The sequence below is a fragment of the Chenopodium album genome, chromosome 2 (assembly GCF_948465745.1).
Source record: "Chenopodium album chromosome 2, dcCheAlbu1.1, whole genome shotgun sequence".
NCBI classification, from domain to species: Eukaryota; Viridiplantae; Streptophyta; class Magnoliopsida; order Caryophyllales; family Amaranthaceae; genus Chenopodium; species Chenopodium album.
Window position 1 is genome coordinate 75,582,454 of NC_137835.1, and position 21,288 is coordinate 75,603,741.

A 21,288-nucleotide genomic window follows, 5' to 3' on the forward strand; every position below is an offset into this window, starting at 1 on the left:
TATTTGGTTCATGACCTTATGGAGTTGACGATCTCTTGGATCGTTAAGGGGTGTAACCTTCATCCTATGAACGGTTTACAAGTTCCTTAAAAACTTGTTGGCGACTCTTTTGCTCTATCTTCTTCCCTTTTGGACGCCACCGTACTTTAGTGTATGATCACAGTGGGGTTCGAGCTAGTGGGATTTTAAAGGCTTGAAATTATTCCCTACAGGTTACTTCGAGTTTCGGGTCGAGTTAAGTTTGGGTTTTGGGTCAATTTCGAGTCGGGTCATTTTGGGCATCGCATCACATTCGAGTCAACTCCATTTCGGGTTGGGTGTGGGTTCAGTTTGGGTCATGTCATTTTCCAGGTCTCGGGTCGGATCATTCGAGTCGGATCAGGTCAGGATTGCCAAGTTTAGGGCTTGTTCTGATTTACTGAGCTAAACTCAATTGAACTGATTGGAGCTGAACTGTATTGAACTGAACTGTACTGTACTGAACTATTTAGGAGAGAAGGAAATTATGAATTGAACGGATTGGAATTGAAATGAACTGAACTGAAATAAAGCTGAAGAGAATATGCCCTTAATTAAGAGAAATTTGTTATGATTTTTGTAGCCTAATGTGAATGCTCCCTCCGTGTTTTTTTTTTTAAGTGTTACACTTCTCATTTCCGGCCGTGTTTTTTTAAGTGTTATACTTCCTTATTTGGCAAAAGCTACATTAAAATATTATATTTATCTCCTCTTATGGTCCTCACCCAAGCCCACTACTATTTTTCCTCTCACATTCATTACTTTTCAATAAACTATTAACCCCACTATCTTTCTTTTACAATTTTTTAATACTCCCCACTTACCTCTTATTTTATTTAAATCAATTAAATTGCCTAAAACTATGTGCCGGTCAAACTGTAACACTTAAAAAAAAATACGGAGGGAGTATGTGATAATTGCGTCAAATTGGGTGACTAATGTATTGCAGTATTGGTGGTGGTTGTTTATAATCATTCTATGTATATGCTTACTTTTGGCTCACGATAATACTACCTCCATTATAACTTATGTGCAACGATTTGACATAAAGCAGAGAGGGAAAATGTCTAATCGTTGCACAACGGAGGTAGTACTTACAAGTTACAAGTACATTCTTTTTGTTGTTTATTTGTTTGATAGCAGTAGATTCGGTCAGAAATGAATTTAATAATCTGGTTTAAAAACTTAAATAATAATGTTATATTTTGCTTTATAAAGCTACTCTGTACTTGTTATTTACTTCCTAAATTAGTTCCTACGATATATATCCAGTATTCCAGTGACTGCACTCTGTTCATCCTCTGCCTTTCCTCCCTGCGTCCCCCTCTCCGTTCGCAATTCTAATTCAATTTTAAGCTTCAAACAAAGATACTCTACTCCGTAAGTTACTTATTCATTCTATTTCATTTTTATCAATTGTTTTTTTGTTCTTATGTTTTTATGATTTTTATTGTAAATCCACTTCTCAATCAGATTTTTTTTTTTTTTTTTTCGAGTACTCCGGATTAAACTATTATATTAATTTATTGATAATGCAAAGTTTCAAATTCAGCAAAAACCCAGTAATTAATTGAAAACCCAAAAATTAGAAATCAATTAAAATTGCAGCAAATTGTTTCCCGGCGAAGCATTGTCACCGACAACGGCGGAACCTCCTCCATTGGCGTTAGCGTGTTAAAGGGGTTGTTTGAGTGGACCAAACAAAGCTTTAAAGATAGCTTGGTTGGTGGGGAAAAGGGGTTCACCCTAAATTATTTCACTAGTGTTTTGTTTTTTTTTTTTTTTTGTTTAGAGAGCGAGAATCGATCCTAGATCACGTGGGACCGAAAGGGGAGCTCTAACCACTTGACCTATCCTTCACTCTCAGCTATTGTTATATCCCCTCCGTCTCGGTTCATGTTTTTCTATTTTAAAGATCCAAAGTGTTATTCTTGTTTTTATTTTTAGATAGTATACAAAGACGTACTCTTTTTTATTTTTAATTTTATTTATTGAATTTTCTAATTTACTCTTACTTTTTTTTTTTTCCACTTTTTCTTTTAACTTTTGTAATTATACTTTTCACTCTTATTAATGCACTCCATCCATATTCTCTCCTATTTTTTAAATACCGTGAAAAAACACAAACTGCAACTATAGTGGTGGGCTAGTGGCTTGACTGCATATATTATTCTCTTAATATTCCATTCATGCTTTTGTAGCCTTTTCCGCAAGTGTAGCAACTTTGAAGGAAGTGCTTTGATTATAAGAAAGTAAGAAAGTTTTTTATTTTATTATTTTTTTTTTTATTGGTTGTTCTTGATATTTTCAGTAAAAGATAAAGATGGAGGAAATAGGTACTCCAGCAGAAAATGGGTACTGGATGCCTGCTGAATGGGAACCCCATTCCCATTGTTGGTTAGGATGGCCGGTAAAGAAACTCTTTGCTTTCCTTACTATTCCTATAATACTTTTCGTTTCCGGTTTATTTACTCTTCTTTTGTTAGCATCATGCTCCCGAGTATATGATCTCAGTAACTATTCATTTTTATAATATGTTCATTAACCTGTTGCTTCTTGATGTATAAGCTCATCTTGTTAGTAATTAGTATATTGGTGCTGACTAAGTTATCAAATTAAAAATAAAAAAAATGAAGTTGAATTGTAGTGGACTGAATTGAATAATCTTACTGAATAGCTCATGTATTCAATTTTTGTGTGAAGTCGGAAATGGATGTTGCTATCAGGTTTAGTTTCAATTGGAAAACTTTGTTTTTATTGTAACGCTACGGGTGAATGGTGTTGATTTTGTGCTAGTAAAGCAGATTTTTCAATGTTGAATTAACTACTAGCATGTTGTTCATTTCTGTGCTCATTGATAATGTAATTGTTATGGATATCGGCTTTAATAGGAACGGCCAGATAATTGGCGAGATAATGCAGTCCCTGCTCAGAACGTATTTGCGAAAGTAGCAACTGCAATATCAAAATTTGAGCCAGTCACTGTATGTGCTAGCCCTGCTCAGGTTAGATGGTGTTTTAATTCAAGTTTTGCTTTTACTACGAATATAGTAGTTGATATTCTTTTGCATTGCCATTGAGAGCTGTTCTGTATTAACTCTACAGTGGACAAATGCAAGGAGTCAATTACCTCCCAATGTCAGGGTTGTAGAAATGAGTATGAATGATTCTTGGTTTCGTGATTCAGGACCTACTGTGAGTTTTTTCATCTTGTCTTTCAGTGTTTTTCTTTTTTTTTTTGTTCAGGCCCTTGATTTTTCTTGGTTTTACAACTCCTTTTATATTTGAGCATTGAATTTAGTTTACATTTATAATGTTCAGTTTGTAGTAAGGAAGAATGTATCAAGTTCAGGCGCTCCCTTGAAAAGTTTAGCTGGAATTGATTGGAATTTCAACAGTTGGGGCGGTAAGTGCTATAATGATTCTTAAGAAGACACTATAAGCTTCTAAATTCTATTTTTTTCTAATACATGTTTAGCTTAGTGTATCGATGCAAATGCGCAATAAGTTTATGCTTTAGCATTTGCCAGCTTCTGTGAATCTGTGATAGTGTAATGTTCAACTATTTTATTCTTCTGTCTTAATAACACTGGGAGTTGTGGCCTTGTAATTTGTATCCTTAGGGTCTGAATTGACATAAAAGGGGTTGCTATTTCAAAGTAGTAGACTTTTTTTTCCTTTCCCTTTCTCTTTTTCGGGTTGGTTAACAGATATATTGATTTTATAACTTTAGACATCATGTTATCTTGAGTTTGGTTGTTTTTGTAATATCTTATAGGAGTTGATGATGGCTGTTATACGGATTGGAGTCATGACATCCTTGTTTCAAGGAAGGTTAGTTTGTATGTCATTAATGTCACTATGTGAGGATCCCTGATGATGTTCACCATTGTGCATATATGCTCACCATTATTCATCTAAATGCTTTTCTTAATTTTGCTATTTCTGGCAGATTTTAGACATTGAGAAATTGCCAAGATTTCCTCATTCTATGATTTTAGAAGGCGGAAGCATCCATGTTGACGGGGAAGGTAAACACCCCCCCCCCAAAAAAAAAGGAAAAAAAAAGAAAAAAGTTGTTAAGAGGGGAGAAGCCTTTTAGCGGCACTCTTCTAGTATTGTCCTCTTGTGTATCTTTTTAGGGGATTTGGAATTTCGGATGGTGGTTGGTAAGGAATTGATCTATTGACTATTGAGTATGATATGTATCAATGTTTGTGAGTCATTGTTTCAAGAGTTCTTACATTTTATCGTTTCATTTACCATTGTTTTAGATTCATTCGATACTGTCAGTTAGAGTATAACTTGTGAGTCGTGTATTACAATCCATGTTTTTCTTTCCTTTTTTTAGGGGGATCCTAATTCCTTTTTTCTCACTGGAATTTCATTTGTAATGTGTTCACAGTGCTTATATTTTGCATTCTTTAAATCTCTTTTCCTATCAGGAACTTGCCTCACCACTGAGGAATGCCTCCTAAACAAAAACAGAAACCCTCACATGAGTAAAGAGCAGATAGAGGATAATCTTAAGGAATACCTCGGGGTCCAGAAGATTATCTGGCTTCCACGAGGATTACATGGTAATTTATTTTTGTAGATGTATTACATGCTGCAGTATTACATATTGTTATTTCTAAATTTTTGGATTTCATGCCACCATGGTCTTCAGAATTTTGTTAAGTTTTCATTTGTCATTTGAGGTTATATAGATTCTAGACTTTTTGAAAGGTTGTGGCAGACGATTTAATAATTGATGATAAAATATCATTCTCTGTTCAAATTTGTACGTGCACATTATAGAATAATACTCAGTTGTCATCACATTTAATCTTCTATTCTTGTCTAGATCTTTGGGGAATGTTGAAATACCATTCTGTGCCCTTCTCTTTTATACTCTTGTTTGTTGTTTATGTTCATGTGTTGGGGGAGGGGGTCACAAAAAGTAGTCTTGGCTTCTTGTGGCGAAGGTATTTTTCTTTCATCAAATGGAGGAATAAAATTAATTTTGTATGTGTTGACACCATGACCATAATCATGTAATATTGAGAGGTTAACTTTTCTAACAAAACCCACTTGTTTAGCTACTTACAGATTTGATTTTTTGTCATCTTTCTATTATCTTCCCCTGTGAAGGTGGTATATGCTGATATGATAAACACCCTTTGTTGTGAGTTGAGGGCGGTTTGCATGGCTTTCTTCATGTCTTATGAAGGTATTTAATTGCTGAATCTTACTAGTTACAATTTTTGTGCAGGTGATGATGATACTAATGGTCATATAGATAACATGTGCTGCTTTGTGAAGCCTGGGGTGGTGCTATTATCCTGGACAGATGATGAATCAGATCCACATTATGAACGAGCCCTTGAAGCCTTGTCAGTTCTCTCCAATGCCACAGATGCCAACGGTAGAAAATTAGAAGTAGTGAAACTTCATATCCCCGGTCCATTGTATATGACAGACGAGGAATCAGCAGGTATCATCCAGGTGAGTAGATTGGGTTCTTATGTAGACAAGTTGGTAACTCTGTTTCTTGGTCATCCTTCTAAGCGCTTCATTCCATTCTGTTTAGATAACACTTAATGTGTATTATGTAGTGCTAAAAATTATGAAGTTTCAGCTTTTCGCTTGAAAATAACATGTGACTCTGGATTTCTGTCAGATGTTAAATGTGATTGGTCTTTCTTTAACAATAAAGACGTTGATGATTTCCTGTTTTGGATGACTTGATTTTTATTTTTTCCCTAATTTTTCCACCTTGTAGTATGATTATTCATTATCAATTAGTCGACCTGTTTCCATAATGCCTTGTTGCAGGCATTTGAATCCCATCACACCAAGCTAGGACTTCTGTCCCTTGCTTATAGTGAGCCTACCTAGATAAATATGAATTCATTGTTTGGAAAGTGACTGCAAATGATGATATCCCCTTATATTTGCGCTTGGTTCTTTTGCATAAACTGTGGTTGGGCTGGTTGAATCATATTGCTTTCTGTTTTTCTTGATCTTATGATTGGTAACTATCAATCAAGGCCGAATGCATAATCGTTATTTCATCCTAGTGGATAGAGAGCTAAGCCAAAGGGATCAGCATGTATACACATGTTTATTTGCAGACTTCTACAATATGAAGTTTTGATGATTGTACATCTCTTGTACCTATATTGAGTTTGCTTGTCTAATGTGTTAGGATGGTGAGGCAAAACCAAGAGAGCCTGGTACTAGACTTGCTGCATCTTACGTAAATTTCTACATTGCCAATGGAGGGATTATAACTCCTCAATTTGGAGATAAGAAGTGGGACGATGAAGCTGTTCGTGTTTTATCAAAAGCCTTTCCAGATTACGAGGTAAATATGCACAGACATTTCATGTTTTTTTTGCTTCATTATCCAATATTTGTTTGTTCTTCATCTTTATTTTCCTTCTCACACATACTCCCTCCTCCTCCGTTCTGTCTTTTTGTTCGTTTAGATTTTCTCTTGCCACCACTCAAATTGTGTTAATTGAGTTTAAGAGTAATTTTAGTAGATGTGTCCAATGCCTTGTGGTCAAGGAGAGTCAAGGTATGTCATATGTGGGTAACAAAGCCAGATTTATGTGAAATTATGAAACATTTTTATCTTCTTGAGGTCTTAGAGATACCACTACCCTCTGGAAGAAGAAAAAATTAAAGTTCATTGGAATTTGTGTTTGCGTCCTTCATCTTTTACTGTCTGCTTCTCCAAAATGATAAATTTGATGAAGAATAGATATCAGTAAGAATCCCATCTATTAACATCTTTGGTAGGCCTTTGTTTTTGAAGCAAAAGCTTATATGAAATGCAAAGGGACAATCAAATGCTACACTTATAGCTTCCTCCCTCTCTCCTTGTGTCTCGATACAGTATAGACTACTCTGTATTTGTATTTGCCTTTTCCCTGCCTCCTTTCTCCTTTCTGAGGTCCAATGGGCAATGGCCAATAAAATTGTACCCTTGCATGAGGACTGCTTCGATTTATCATTTGAGTTTGCTAAAGATGATCAAATACTAAAGTGGCTGATTTTGCATGAGGATTGTGTTCAACATAATTAATAACTTTCTAATATGTATCCTTCTAATGCAATTGTCTTTCGAAGAAAACTAACTATGACAACGGGTTTCTACAGGTAGTAAAAATCGAAGGTGCAAGAGAAATTGTTTTGGCAGGCGGTAATATACATTGCATTACACAACAGCAGCCAGCTACGAAGTAAACTTTAGCAGGAGTGCTACGAGTTGAGAGCCTTCCATTACCTGTTATTTAGTTTACCTGAAGCTTGGCTTCGGGTTGTTTCCCTTTTTAATAACAAGAAGCGAACAATATACATTGTATAAGGCGATCATTTTAGGACGGATCTGGCTGATCTATACTAGGACTAATTTTTTCTTACTAGTCCTATTACTACTCCTATATGCATGCGATACTTGCATTATGTATGGAAAATTAAAGCAGTTCGTTTTAAACACTAACTTTTAGTGTTATATATTGAAAGTGAAACAATGCGAAAGTGCTCATAATATTATACAGTTATACTGTATCAAAGAAAACATACACCTCACAAACTTATATCGCTCTTTCTTCTTAAAAAAAAAAAAAATCCGTTTTTTTCTTCACAAGTCCCAAATCCTCCACTTTTACTCAGCTTATAAAAAATTGATCTTTTAGAATTCTAGACAAAAATTTACTACTATGAAACATTTTTGAGTTTTTTGGACATCCAATTAATCATCATGAATTAGGAAGTAGAAGACAAATAGACAATAAAAGGTGGCATCCACATAAAATCAAACCTAATTTCCATTATACTCCATAGTTGAGATAAATAGTCCTTGTTGTGCAAAAAATACTTCGTAAATTCTTAGGATACTCCTGGAATCAATATCAGGTAGAAAACATTTTTCGCAATTGATTATTTTTCCTAATTATATTAACAACAATTTATTGAAGTTCATAAATTGACAAGGAAACTTAATCAATACCAAACAATTTCAATTTTGGCTTTCAATTTCAAGTGATTTTGCGAAACTTGTGTTGTTTACCCATAAACTTGACTACTATACTAAAATTTCAAGCATTGCTTAAGGCTTATGTTCCTGTATAAATCATAAAACTTGTTTTTAGAGTGGATAAGTGGCTTTGATTCGACCTAATACTTGCAAAGTCAATATAAGTTAACAACTCCGATTTATATTTGAGAAAACTCGCTTCATTGACATAAAATTCAAAATTATAATTAGGTCTTTGTAAGCGTAACAAAATTATACACTTGGAATATGATGTGGTGAGTATTATTGAATACCAAGTATGTGTTACGTCAAGGTGCCCCACAATACTTAACAAGTGGGTGATAAATGTCTACGTGGATCAAGGTGGTTGTCTATATGTCTTGTGATAATAAATCGATAAGAACAAACATCAATATAGTAAAGTTTTTTTTAATCATGGTGGTTGTTTACAATTCTACATGTCTTGTGAGGCCTAGCCTCCCGTTTGCACCAAAATTGGTTGAAGGGCTAGGTTATCCAATAAAGTCGATATAAGATCCTATACCATTTCTAAGATAAAATATGTGTAATAAAAGGATTCATCATTCAATACAAGTTTAACTTCATCTTATTACTCCGTACTTGGTATTTTATATTTTTGACAAAATGTCAAATTAAGTATACCCGAATATAAAATGGATAATTCGGTTGACACTTGAAACTCGATTCGTTGACCCTCTAACTTGCCGGGTTAGTGGGACTCATTAGCGAGGAGAATGGGTGTAGTAATCGTGCATCGTTTAACCCAATTCACACACATGGTTTATGCGTAGATCTTGGAACTTAATTTTACATCTACCATCATTTTCCAATAATAATATTCAATTATTCATATTTCCTACTAATTAAACAATCAATACTCCGTATTATACCCCATGAATTAGATCAAAATTTGCAGAAATTAACTCCAAACCCAATCTGTACATTGTCATATATTTGTCAGACTGAGGTTTAGGAGAGGAGAGAGAAAGTGTGATCTCAACTGAAACTGCAAAATAGTCAAGAAAATCAAAATGGGATGTTCATTTTCTGGGCTAAATGCACTATATGATGCTGTTAATGGAGGTGGAGATGTTTGGATCAATGAAAATAGATTCAAGATCGTAAGACAGCTTGGTGAAGGTGGCTTTGCTTATGTATTTTTGGTCAAAGAAGTTGTTACCGACGCTTCTGCTGCTTCTGGGGGTCTTTCTAATAAGCTTAAAGATCCTTCTTTTCTCTCAGGTTTCTTTCAATCTACTCAATTTTCAATTGTTTGCATGTTTAATTCTGATCTTATTCTGAAATGGGGTTTTGGAGATTGTGGGTCGGATTGATTTTGTTTGTGTGATTGTAAATTGAGTCACCAAGGGCAATGATGTAGACGGGATTCGATCCCGAAACTTTAATTAGGGGTTTATGTGAGGTTGATATTGTATAAATTATGGGAATTTGGGGGTAATTTGCTGATTTATTTTTATTGATTTGAATTTTGATTTGTGGGTTTATGACTCATGAGGAATTTTGAAAGTGTGATTATTTGTAATTTTTTGTCCGTTTGCTTTCGATATGTTAATATGTGATGTAAATTCAAAATGAACCTTGTTTTAGATGATGGGACTTATGCTATGAAGAAAGTATTGATTCAAAACAATGAGCAGCTGGACTTGGTGAGGGAGGAGATCCGTGTTTCGTCCTTGTTTACACATCCCAATCTGCTTCCCCTTCTTGATCATGCTATCATCAAAGTCAAGGTAATCGACTGTGTTTAGGTCCTTCAACTCCTTCTCTTTTCCCTTCCCTTGAGCTTTATGTATGTTATAAATCTGGATTACAAGGTGTTGAAACTTGATAACATGTATGTTTGTATATAAAATTATAAAAAAAATAAAGTATTTTGAACCACAGTCAATTATAAATCCAGTGTAAGGCTTTTTCAATACTTCCTGGAAGCTGTTTTTATCTTGTTTGGAAATTGGAATAGAGTTGGGGAATTCATCATATCATTATTGAGCTAGGACTGTTGTTTGGGTAGAAAATATGTTCATTTATTGTTTAGAAATGGATTAGGTGTGAGTCAATCAATATTTTGCCTACTACAACCTTTATAGAGACGCCTCAGGGATGCCACTTTCATTACTCTAGGACACTTTTTTTTAGTCTTATCTTACTTCTATGCAGTTATGCATGGTAACTGTTCCAGAAATATCCATTAGTGATTCTTCTCTAACCAGTTGACTGCAAAAGTTCTCAATGCTAGTCATCCAAATTTTGTTGTGCTCTTTTAATTCTTTTAGTATTACTTGTTTGTTTCTGAAGGAAAACTAATTAAATGTCTGACTGTCTGAGAGGTGCTATCTTACAACCCCCTCCTCCTTTCAGTCTCTCTTTATCTTTTTGGTGGGGTTGTTTGCTCAAAAATAGAATTTGTGGGAGCGAAGATCATGTTAGTAAACAGGGTTGTGGTCTATTGCCCTCACCCCCTCAGTTTAATGTTTGAATGTGGGATTTAAGAGGAGAAAACATTGGCTCATTGATAGATTCAATTTTCTGGTTTCTTTTAACATCATTGAATGATCTTATCTTATACTCATTCCTTCCATGGTAGGAGCAGGTGGGCCTGAAAAATATTATATTGTCATAGGCTAAACACTCTCTATCCTCTTCAACTCCATTTTTTTCTGTCAAATTTACATCTATAATCGCTTATCAAGTCATGGTCTTACTTTTTCCTACATATTAGGTCATGATGGTCTTAGTTTTGAACTTCTTGTAATATTTCTGTTTTGATTATGGGAACTAATAAATACAAGAATTTCAAGATTGTTTTCCTGGACTATGGTGACAGGTTTCTCTTGTAACAAACTGGGAAGTGTTTTCGGGTTTAGAAAGCAACAATCCATATCAGTATCAAAGCTGATGTCAATTTCTAGTGTTGTTTCATAAATTGAAAGGGTCTAGTGCATGTTGATATACTTTAGAATTCAAACTTAAAAAGTGATACTTGTGATACTTTTTTTTCTTAATTTTATTAATTTTTTTTAATTGCTATAAGTGGGATTGCTTGTTTTGTAGGGACTGTTCTGTTCCCTTGATAATTGCTAATTGAGTAACTTGTAAGATATTATGTCTATTAAATGAAAAATGAAGTCCAAGGTAAGGAAACAGGCCCATGTGAAATTTTCGGAGCTTTATAGTCTTTTCCTGTTATCCAATGTGCAAACAATTGCATTTTCATCAGCTTTCTGTTCTTGCCCTTGGTTTCTGTATAGTAAAGTTGCTGATCTTGATTTCAACCTTGTAGCATTGTAACATTCTTTCAGTTTTGCAGATTGTGCATCTGTATTTTCATATCTAAAAGTGTTTTTCAAATTATTTGTTTGCATTGATTAGGCCACTCAAGAACAATCTTGGAAACATGAAGCGTACCTGTTATTCCCAGTTCATTTGGATGGAACTTTGCTGGACAACTCAACTGCTATGAAAGCTAATAAGGAGTTCTTTTCGACTGTGGATGTCCTCCAAATATTTCGTCAGGTGACGTAGAATTGCATTGATTAACAGCTTTCTGAGCATATTAAAAGATCCTCTGTTCTAGAGAGAACTTGTGGCTTCTTATGCTCTTGTGTTTTCTCGCTCTTTATTATTTTCTTACTATGATGCAAGTGGTAGTTTAAATATTACATAGCCTTTTTTTCTTGAGATTCAGCATGAGCATTGATGCTATAGATTTTGACTCTCTTACTTCAGTACAACCTGTGGTTTTTTAGTTGATATGTTTTGGCTTTTGACACTATCCACAAACTCTAGTTTGACAACCTGTTATAATTTATAGTGAAGAAAATACAGTCATGTGGGATCTTGTTAGATTCACCTTATTTTTATTTATTTATTATTTATTTATTTATTCCAAAATATCAACTTTTAAAATTTTTACTTATTTGATAATTAAAGACTTTGTGATTGAACTTTTGCATTGGCAAATAGGATAAAAGAAATGTGTCAACTGAAATACTACCCTACTTTTATATTATGTGCAACACATACTAAAAATGGTTGTTACACATTATGTGCAACAAATGTTTTCTTTCCTTTTTAAGTTGTCATTTCTCTCCCTCTCTCTCCTCATTACATGCATCTCTATATTTCTCTCTCCATTTAACACTCCCAAACAAATTTTGCTTAGCAGTCCTTCCCAGCGTCCCTAATTAGAAATGACCGAACTTGCAAAAACTATAGATTTTATGACCCACTTGACATGCTGTGCTGTGCATAGGTTTGCAGTTTGTATTGAAATACATGTTTCTCAGCTTTGTGCAGGACTGAAGCACATGCATCATTTTGATCCTCCATATGCACATAATGATGTCAAACCTGGGAATATTTTAATCACACACAGAAAGGGTCAGGCACCTCGGGCTATATTGATGGACTTCGGAAGTGCCCGTCCCGCTCGAAAGCAAATTCAGTCACGTGCAGAAGCTTTGCAGCTTCAGGTGCTTTCTTTTTTTCATCAATCATTTTCAAATCCCAGTTCTTCTATCAGTTTTTATTTCATGTATATTTAGTTCATATTTTTCTTAAGTAGCTGATTTTGAATGAGATCTCTTGTTAGTTTTCTCCCTTGAAGTCCTAACATTGATTTGACTTCTTGTGACACTTAAAAGCTTTTTAATCATTTCTAGGGGATCATTGCTATAATTACCTAACACCCAACCTTCATTAATTTTCCAAAGTTGAATTTATAGGATAACTGAAGCCTAAATTACATCACTAAATCCTCTTTGTCTTCTTGCTGAGGCAACTGTCTGTATTTCTTTCAAGTTGACCGTTGTAACTAATTTATAGGACATTCTTCATATCATTCTATGAGTAGTAACTTTATATATTAAATTTTTTGAGCACCTCCTGGGTCCTGGCTTTATACTGAAGCGGGATGGTTTTCTGATGTTAATGTTTCCATTTAATCAATTAACCTTTGGAGCTGTATAGTAAATGTGCATTAGTGTTTTTTTGGGAATATTAGGATAATAGCCCAACTAAAGGTGCTTATATGATATGTTACAAATGGAATGTAGTAGATCATGGCATCAAGCTAAAGCAAGAAGCCAAGCTAACTTGTACAACTATCTGGAATTAGGCTATTAAGAGTGGACCCTTGACCAAGTGCATGCCTGTCTTAATATGAACATTTTGTACTGTGTAACAGCATAAGCTATGGAGTTTTCAAACATTTGAAATGTAAGAGAAGAACTTTTTAAATAGTGGAGTTATCTACTAGATTTACTTCCTTGTGGCAACAAATTATCAGGAAATTAATGTCTCTTCTAGTTCTTTTGCATCTTCCTTTATGTCCCCTACAAAGTATTTCCATAATTGCTGTATGCCTTGTGTTGCCCTTCTGAGTATGAAACCTCATAGTTTCCCGTATTTATTAAAGTATCAGGGGCACTTGTTTCTCCGTTGTATAATTTATTATGCTTGGTTGCTACTATTTTGTTGTATGGTAATGGCGGAGTGCCCTTTCTTATTGGATCTGGTTGTAAAAAAAATTTCATCTATATGAACATTATAGCCAGGTTTATAAACAACACCTTATGTAGCGTAGTTGTCTGCATACATAAGGGTTATGATAAGGACTGAGATGTGGTTGGACTAGGACTAGGTTCTCTGCGCTTATTATTCTGTTCTTGATTGTACTTAAAAAATTGGGATACATTTTGCAGGAATGGGCAGCTGAACACTGTTCTGCCCCTTTTCGTGCTCCTGAGTTGTGGGATTGTCCAAGTCAGTGCAATATCGATGAAAGAACTGATATATGGTCACTAGGATGCACGTTGTATGCAATAATGTAAGTACCATCTTTAACATACAGTTTTGGCCTTCTCTGTGTAGATCATAATGTGACTCATTCATCAATATCTTTACTTTGATTAACACATTGCAACTTGCTCTGTATTGTTTCTGTTAATTTTATGGAGTAAAGTTTGCTTCTTGTTCCTGTTGCATCAAGTTTCCACTAGATTTCAATGCGTTTATGATTCTTTCAAAGAGAGTAGACGGAGGACCTTTACAATTACAATGTAGGAATAACCCAATAAGAAGTGGGAAAATGAGAGAGAAATCCGACTGCTTGAATATTTTTGAGGAACCAAGTAAATGGATTTTGAATGATAATATGTTCAGCAAAAAGAAACATCTTTTGTCACCTCATCTATGTTGCTATTTGCAGGTATGGTGTCTCGCCCTTTGAATATGCGTTGGGAGAATCTGGTGGAAGCCTACAATTGGCCATTGTAAATGTTCAGATAAAATGGCCAGCCGGACCAAAGCCGCCATATCCTGATACACTTCACCAGTTTGTGACATGGATGCTTCAGCCTCAGGCTGCTGTTCGACCACGCATTGATGATATTATCATTCATGTTGACAAGTTGATATCCAAGTACTCTGATTAGCTCCAAATGTCTATTGGGGGCCGTCAAACTCAAACTTGTATGCACAGGTGTATCTTGAATGTTTTTTTTTTTTTTATACAAATTATTCTGGTCATTAGACGCATTACAGCTTAGTAAATTCTGTGGTTATCAATTGCTCTTATCTTACTTTGTCTAATACTCCGTATAAGTTAGTATTTATATAGATAATTTTTTTGGCGATAGATGTTTTTGTGTAGTAGATCAATGTCATTCGTAAACGTTATGTACTGTTTTACTAGTACTATAGTCTGTTACAGTATACTGAAGCTTATATAAAAGGTATTGCTTGGACAATATCACTCAAACTAGTGTATTAGGAGCTGTGAATTTGCCTCAGCTCATGATAAATTGATGTTTTCTTCTTTGTACAATGTACCAGTATCTGATTACTTATCCTAGTGCACTTTTTCCATGGGAGAATTATGTATTTGCAGATTTCAGAAGAGCCACGAAACTATATTCCATGATTTTTGCCCCAATTAGGTGGGGATGGAAGAAGATTATATTGGGGGTGAAGGGTGATGGGCATGGATGGGGATAAAAATTGTACTCATCACGAATGTTGGGAGCTAGTGGATTTTGTATACTTGCCTCATTAAAGACCCGCACAACCTGAAATTCAATTGATGTAAGGAAAAATGGAAAATTGTAATCTAATAATCCCACCTTTAGGGCATGTTTTCATTGACTGGACTGAACTGAATTGAATATTATATAGGAGATGAAATTAGGAGCTGAATAATACTGAAAATAAACATATGAGAACAGACCCTTAGTTGATCTTCCATAAATTTTGAAATTCAAACTAAAATTTGAAATTCAAACAATCTCACCTTTAGGGCATGTTCTCATTGACTGAACTCAGCTGAACTGAACTGAAATGAATATTTTATAAGAGAAGGAAATTAGTAGCTGAACTGAATTGAGCTGAACTGAACTGAATTGAGTTTCAACGTAATAGAACAGGCCCTTTGTCCCCATTTTATATTAACAATTGAACAATTATTAGTGCTATAATAATCCTAAATATAAATCAGGAATCATGATAATAAAACAAACCTAAAAATTAAACCCGAACCTAAACTCAAACCCGAACATGAACTCAAACCCGAACATGAACCCTTCCCGATTCAAATCTAGCCAACCCAAATCTTAAACCTCCCTCTAAAACCAACCTGAACTTAACGAAACAAATCAAACAATCACAAAAAATGTTCACCAACGACAAACGGCAAGCAGAGAGAACAGGCAAATACGGCACACCAAGACAACAACACCTTCAACAACTCATCACCCAATTCCAAAACCCCACCATTTCCAACGAATCCAAAGAAAAAATCGTCGCTAATCTCGCCAACTTCTCCTACGATCCTTACAATTACGCCATTCTTCGAGACCTCAACGTTTTAGAGCTTTTCATCGACTGCTTAACTGAGCCTAATGAACGTCTCATTGAGTTCGCCGTCGGTGGGATCTGCAACGCCGTCGCTGACCCACAAATGCTAAGATTGTTTGTGATTGCGGCGGTGTTGCGGCGTTGATTGAGTGTCTTTCGAGTCCCGTGAGGAATACGGTTAAGTATTCGATTGCGGGGTTGTATTATTTAGTTGATTTGGTTGATTTGAAAGAGAAGGATAATGTTGTGGATTTGATTGGGAAGTATTCTCAGGTTGATGGGTTTGCTAATCTTGCTCAGGCTTTGTTGGATAAGATTTCGGAAACATAAATTTGATGTTGAGGTAATTTTTTTATTTTTTTATTTTTTTTTTTGGTAGTAGAAATTGGTTTATATAGTGTTAAAATTTTGATTTTGGATTTGAATTTTGTTAAAATTTGATGAAATTGATGATGATGTTGTTGATTTAGGGTGTTAGAAATAGTGAGATTTTTGTGGGAAGTTTGATGATGTTGATTTGGTTTATTTTTTTTGTGTGCATTTTGATTTCTGGGTATGAGGAATTTATGTTCAAAAACTGTGGTGGTTTGTACGTTATCGGTGGAATAAACTTCATTAGTGTGCAACAACAAAGCCTTACTCTCAAAATGATTTGGGGTTGGCTAACATGAATCGTCACAAGGAACTATATGATGTAAAAAAATGTACATAACTAGACAATCAATTCTAATGGTTTGATAAAGGAAACATGATTAATGTAAGTATGACTAATTTCAAGCTCGTTATGTTATATAAATTTTCATATCATAAAACAGAAACCTGAAATCCATTAGTGATGATGGTTCCTTAGTGGTGTTATTTTTGGTTTCCTAAAGTGATTGGAAAATGGGATCAGTTTTGATGATTAAGCTTATGCTTGAGTGAAGCTATAGATTCCATACTATGAATAGCTGGGGTTGCTGAGGGAAATGATCCATCTTTCTTTGTCATTTGCTCATTCCAATTCGTCCTCCTTTCTTGTTTATGGTCTTCAAAGTCTAGGTGATTAGCTACCTTTTAGCTGCTTCTACTTCCCCCTTCTCCAAGTTTTAAGAATGCTGTAAATCCATATCACGTGCTTAGTGTAATCATTACTTTTTTTATCGCATTGCAGCCAGTCTGCCATATGCTGAAACTTGAATAACTGTGGAACACTGTTGCAAGTTGCTTTTTAGACCTCTTTGTTGTATACTTCTCTAGGAAACAGGGCTTCTGGGATGTTAGCTAACATGCTTTTGTTGAATGCTATGGGTCGGAGGCCTTTTTGGGTATGTTGAATATATTAAAACTGTGTGGAGAGTTTTGGTGGTGCAATGGTACAATGGAATTAGGGATGCTGTAAAATGGATTCTTAGCTTGCACATCATAGATCTTTGTGTAGCTTAGCTGAAATACATCCAAATATCTGTTGTAGATTACTATATTTTGTTTACCGGTTACATCTATTGAAAACATAGCTTATCATATTTACTTCAAAGGTAGGGCGGTTATGTCATGGCCCTTTACAACATAGCTTCCCTGCATATATTATAAACAACCAACTGCATAGAGGGAAACCATCAGTAAGCTGCAAACTTTGGACTTATTTCTTCTCATAATAATATTATAGTATTTAGGAACATCTCACAGATCACTAAATCTTCATCCCAAACTCATCTCGCCTAAGATCACATTTTTGGGTGCCACTTTTTCTTTTCTCTTCTTTTTTTCCTTCATTTTTAAATTTTTAATCCTTTAATCCAATTTGAAAAGGGTGGAATGAGAATTTATAGGTTTGAGTAGGCACTGTTGGGGCTAGATATTTGGTTCTTTGGAGTTTCTAATTCTGTATTTCTTTCTTTATTGGTGAGAATTGATAAGCTAGATCAGTCTTTGGATCATCTACGTAACTTGGGAAGAGGAAAAGAGAAGGAGTTAATGGTGGAGACTACTTTGGAAGACACAAATATTGCCTGTATGAGAGATTTAGGGAAATTTGAACTTCATAAAAGGAAAAGCGGCCCCCCACCCCACCCCACCCCCCCCCCCCCCCCAAAAAAAAAAAAAAAAAAAAAAAAAAGAAAAAAAAGAAAAAAAAAAAAGAGAGAGGAGAATACCACTTGAAAATCTGTGGTGGCTTGAATTTTGCCTGAAGATGCTTGCCCAATACTGAGTGGCTGTTTACCTAGCTGTTTGTTATCTAACACACTAATAAATAGCTAAATATTCTATTTACTCTTATCAATCATGCTGACACTTGTGACTTGTCTCATCACCCCTCTCGCTCTCATATTTTTGTCACTTTGTTGAGAGCTCACGACTATGTCATTCTTAAACATAATAAGACCCTCTAAAAACAAATAAGATGAGGTGTTGGAAGTATGTTTGCATGACTTGTGCATTGATGGAAAGGAAGACCTTTTTCACAAGTGTTACTCCCTCCATGTTTTCTTTTCATTTATCCATTTTGACCTTTTTTAATGTTTACATGCTCCCCTTTGACTGTTAGTGATTCTCTTGAGGAGATCATAATCTAGGATCTTGTTAGAAATGTCTCAACGTATAGTCTCTAAATGTCAACTTTGTATGATTTTTACTTATTGATAATTAAAGATATTAATGATCAAAGTTTCGTGCTGACAAGCGTAAAAAGTCAAAACAAGTAGATTAATAGATCTAATAGAAACGGTGGTAGTATTTTGAAACTTCATTAATTCATTTGCTTTAAGCTCTTGTTTGTATGCATGGTGTCTTATATTTTGTTTCTAAGAAGAGTTCTCATTCATTGGCGATAAATCCTTTTTACAGGATGGAGCTATTGGAAGCCTTTATGATTAGTCACATCTGTGCGCTTAATGCCAATAGTGACTGATATCTTCAGAATATTAGTGACCAGGGAAAGAAGGGACAAAAAAACTACTGCTCTTCTTTTAGTTTCTTCCCAACAAACTAAATGGATTAAGCCAATAATGAATGTGATGAAGTGAATGTATATGGTGTCAGGCTCGAAGTGGATTAAATAGAAGAGAGATGATGCAAGAAGCAAGATTACTGGATTGTTTTATTTTTGGTGTCTTCAAGAAAATTTCGAGCATGTTACGTTTCTGACATTACTGAAGCTTCAGCCTTATAGAGTGTGTTCGGAATGGATGATCTTTCTTCATTAATGTGTTTGTTTGATATGGAACTTGAAGGTTGTCATATATCGATATCAGCTTCACCCGTGATGAGAAGCAGAGAAGGGGAACTCTTTTTGCTGTAATGCTTCAGCTCAAGAAAAATGTTAAGGAGTTTGTAAAGCAGTTCCTATCCAACAGTAGATGGAGAAAAATTAAGTGCTAGCGAATCCTCAAGGAGAAGAACAATACATTATACTTGTTCAATCGATTACTATTTTTGAGATTGAAATTATTGAAGCTTTTGCCTTGAATAATGTAGGTTTAACTTGTTAAAAAGATTTCCAGAGTCCTTCCTAATGCATTCGCATAAAATGGTTTTTATGAAGAAAATTACATATGTGTCATTTTTAACAAGTCATTGATCACTACTCCTAAGCAAGGAGTGAAGTATTTGTGTTACTTAAAATTAGCAGATTTTTGTAAAAAAAATAAAAAAAAATTAGCTGATAATTTTCACTTCTTAAAGATGGTTGATGTATACTATACTTCAATCTTCGAAAATTAAAGAAAAGATGCGTGCATATATAAAACAAATACGAAATATTCATTAACATTACAACTTTTATCAAAATTGAACTGAATAAAAATAATTCTAATTTAATCTACTTTCTCTGTTACGTATTATGTGCAACAAAGTTGCTTCCACAAACTCCAAGAAGAAATTTGTTAAGTGTAGATTAGTTTATGAGAGAGAAAACAAGCCCATGTGATTTAAGGAAATGAAATGCATGTGGGACCGTTTCTTTTGGAGCAAAAACCTGAACAAATTTATAAAAAAAGGGAGGGAGCTTTAAATTTTCAGAATTTTTAAAATTTCACCCAAATTTGAAGTTTGGCTCCAACAGCCATATTAAGTTCCAAAAGAGCACTATAAATACACTGCTACAGTCAAGGAGATTCTCTGTCTCTTCATAAATTACAACCACCATAAATACACTACCAAGTTAGCATTAAATACAATCAGTTTACAAAATACAAAATCAGCATAATAATCATGGTTTAGTGGGTGGTCAAAGCAGCATCATTTGAAGGGTGAAGCTTCAGCACGTACTTTGTTCTTTAGTTCATCATCTGCAAAAAAAAAAAATAAAAAAATAAAAAAATAAAAAAATAAAAATAAAAAATAAAAATAAAAAAGACTAAAAAAATGGAAGAAGAAGATTTTGATCAGTTTTATGGGTTGGATCAATTATTGATGGAAGAAGTAGGATTACAACATCAAGATAACAACACAGATGCACAAAATGGGGCACAAGTCAGTAGCAGAAAGCAGCTTACACTGAATGGAAAAAGAAGTACTTCCTCCGTTTTTTAAATATTGCACCACTTACCTTTTAAGGAAGTTTTACATTTATTGCACCATATCCATTTTAGGAAAAGAAATTTATGTGTTCACACTATAAATACCTAATATACCCTTGCTTTTCAACCCTACTTTTATTTTGTGCATACAATCACATGGGCAACTTGGTATTTCTACCTTTCTCTCTCATCTTTTTTTCCACTACCAAAAAACTTGTGCCAAACCCTTATGGTGCAATAATAAAAAAACGGAGGAAGTATTGTTGATGACATTTTATCAACACTACAAAATGATAATTTACCAAGAGGTGCACAAACCAAATTAGCAAGAAAACATGGTGTTCACAGAAGCACAATCAATAGAATTTATGCAGATGTAAAGAAACAAAAATAGAAGGGTGAGTGATAGATGTCAAAACCAAAAAATTGGGCAAAACTGGTCCTAAACCAAGGGAGTACTCTGATGAATGGCTGCAATCAGTTCCACTGAGGCTAAGCACTGAGGCTAAGAACAACAGAAAGAAAATATGCAGCAGCCTTAAAGGTATCCCATGTTACAATTCCAGGCTGAAAAAAAGAGGGATACTCAGAGTGCACACTAGCACCAACCATCCAGCTTTAAGTGATAACCATAAGGTGGCAAGGCTGCAATGGGTATTAAGCCATCTGACCCCTGCTACACCAACTCCAAATGCAACATTTGAGGACATGCATAATGTCATCCACATTGATGAAAAGTGGTTTTATTTGAGCCCGGAAACAAGGAAGTTCTACTTGTTACCAAAAGAAGAAGACCCACACAGATTTCAACAATCCAAACGGTTTAGGATTAAGGTCATGTTTATGGCA

General features: G+C 34.7%; 2 protein-coding genes and 1 pseudogene across 4 annotated transcripts; all 3 read left to right on the forward strand.

Annotated features, from left to right (window-relative positions):
• Positions 1-1,256: 1,256 nt before the first annotated feature.
• Positions 1,257-7,524, forward strand: LOC145587805 (agmatine deiminase-like). 2 transcript variants are annotated; one of them, XM_081644488.1, is made up of 11 exons: positions 1,258-1,398; positions 2,330-2,428; positions 2,910-3,023; positions 3,124-3,213; positions 3,340-3,424; positions 3,797-3,852; positions 3,971-4,049; positions 4,464-4,598; positions 5,273-5,505; positions 6,209-6,367; positions 7,168-7,524. In XM_081644488.1, the coding sequence occupies exons 2-11, from the start codon at positions 2,342-2,344 to the stop codon at positions 7,252-7,254; spliced, it is 1,125 nt and encodes a 374-aa protein (XP_081500614.1). In that variant the 5' UTR covers positions 1,258-1,398; positions 2,330-2,341; the 3' UTR covers positions 7,255-7,524. The 2 variants fall into 2 exon arrangements, with proteins under 2 accessions (XP_081500621.1, XP_081500614.1); XM_081644495.1 differs by lacking the exon at positions 4,464-4,598 and having other exon boundaries at positions 1,257-1,398.
• A 1,320-nt stretch (positions 7,525-8,844) lies between these two features.
• Positions 8,845-14,937, forward strand: LOC145587822 (uncharacterized). Its single transcript, XM_081644502.1, has 6 exons — positions 8,845-9,310; positions 9,677-9,819; positions 11,459-11,602; positions 12,376-12,561; positions 13,792-13,916; positions 14,298-14,937. The coding sequence occupies exons 1-6, from the start codon at positions 9,100-9,102 to the stop codon at positions 14,521-14,523; spliced, it is 1,035 nt and encodes a 344-aa protein (XP_081500628.1). The 5' UTR covers positions 8,845-9,099; the 3' UTR covers positions 14,524-14,937.
• A 730-nt stretch (positions 14,938-15,667) lies between these two features.
• On the forward strand, positions 15,668-19,514 carry LOC145587833 (uncharacterized; annotated as a pseudogene). The gene is made up of 2 exons (XR_014101446.1): positions 15,668-16,283; positions 18,767-19,514. The product of XR_014101446.1 is annotated as an uncharacterized LOC145587833 (transcript).
• Positions 19,515-21,288: the final 1,774 nt, after the last annotated feature.

Bases quoted from the DNA above. Each gene is read 5' to 3' on its own strand.
- LOC145587805 (XM_081644488.1), top strand. From the start codon at position 2,342: ATGGAGGAAATAGGTACTCCAGCAGAAAATGGGTACTGGATGCCTGCT. The intron at 3,214-3,339 runs GTGAGTTTTTTC...TATAATGTTCAG, and splicing joins TTCGTGATTCAGGACCTACT to TTTGTAGTAAGGAAGAATGT. The intron at 6,368-7,167 runs GTAAATATGCAC...GGGTTTCTACAG, and splicing joins AAGCCTTTCCAGATTACGAG to GTAGTAAAAATCGAAGGTGC.
- LOC145587822 (XM_081644502.1), top strand. From the start codon at position 9,100: ATGGGATGTTCATTTTCTGGGCTAAATGCACTATATGATGCTGTTAAT. The intron at 12,562-13,791 runs GTGCTTTCTTTT...TACATTTTGCAG, and splicing joins CAGAAGCTTTGCAGCTTCAG to GAATGGGCAGCTGAACACTG. The intron at 13,917-14,297 runs GTAAGTACCATC...TGCTATTTGCAG, and splicing joins TGCACGTTGTATGCAATAAT to GTATGGTGTCTCGCCCTTTG.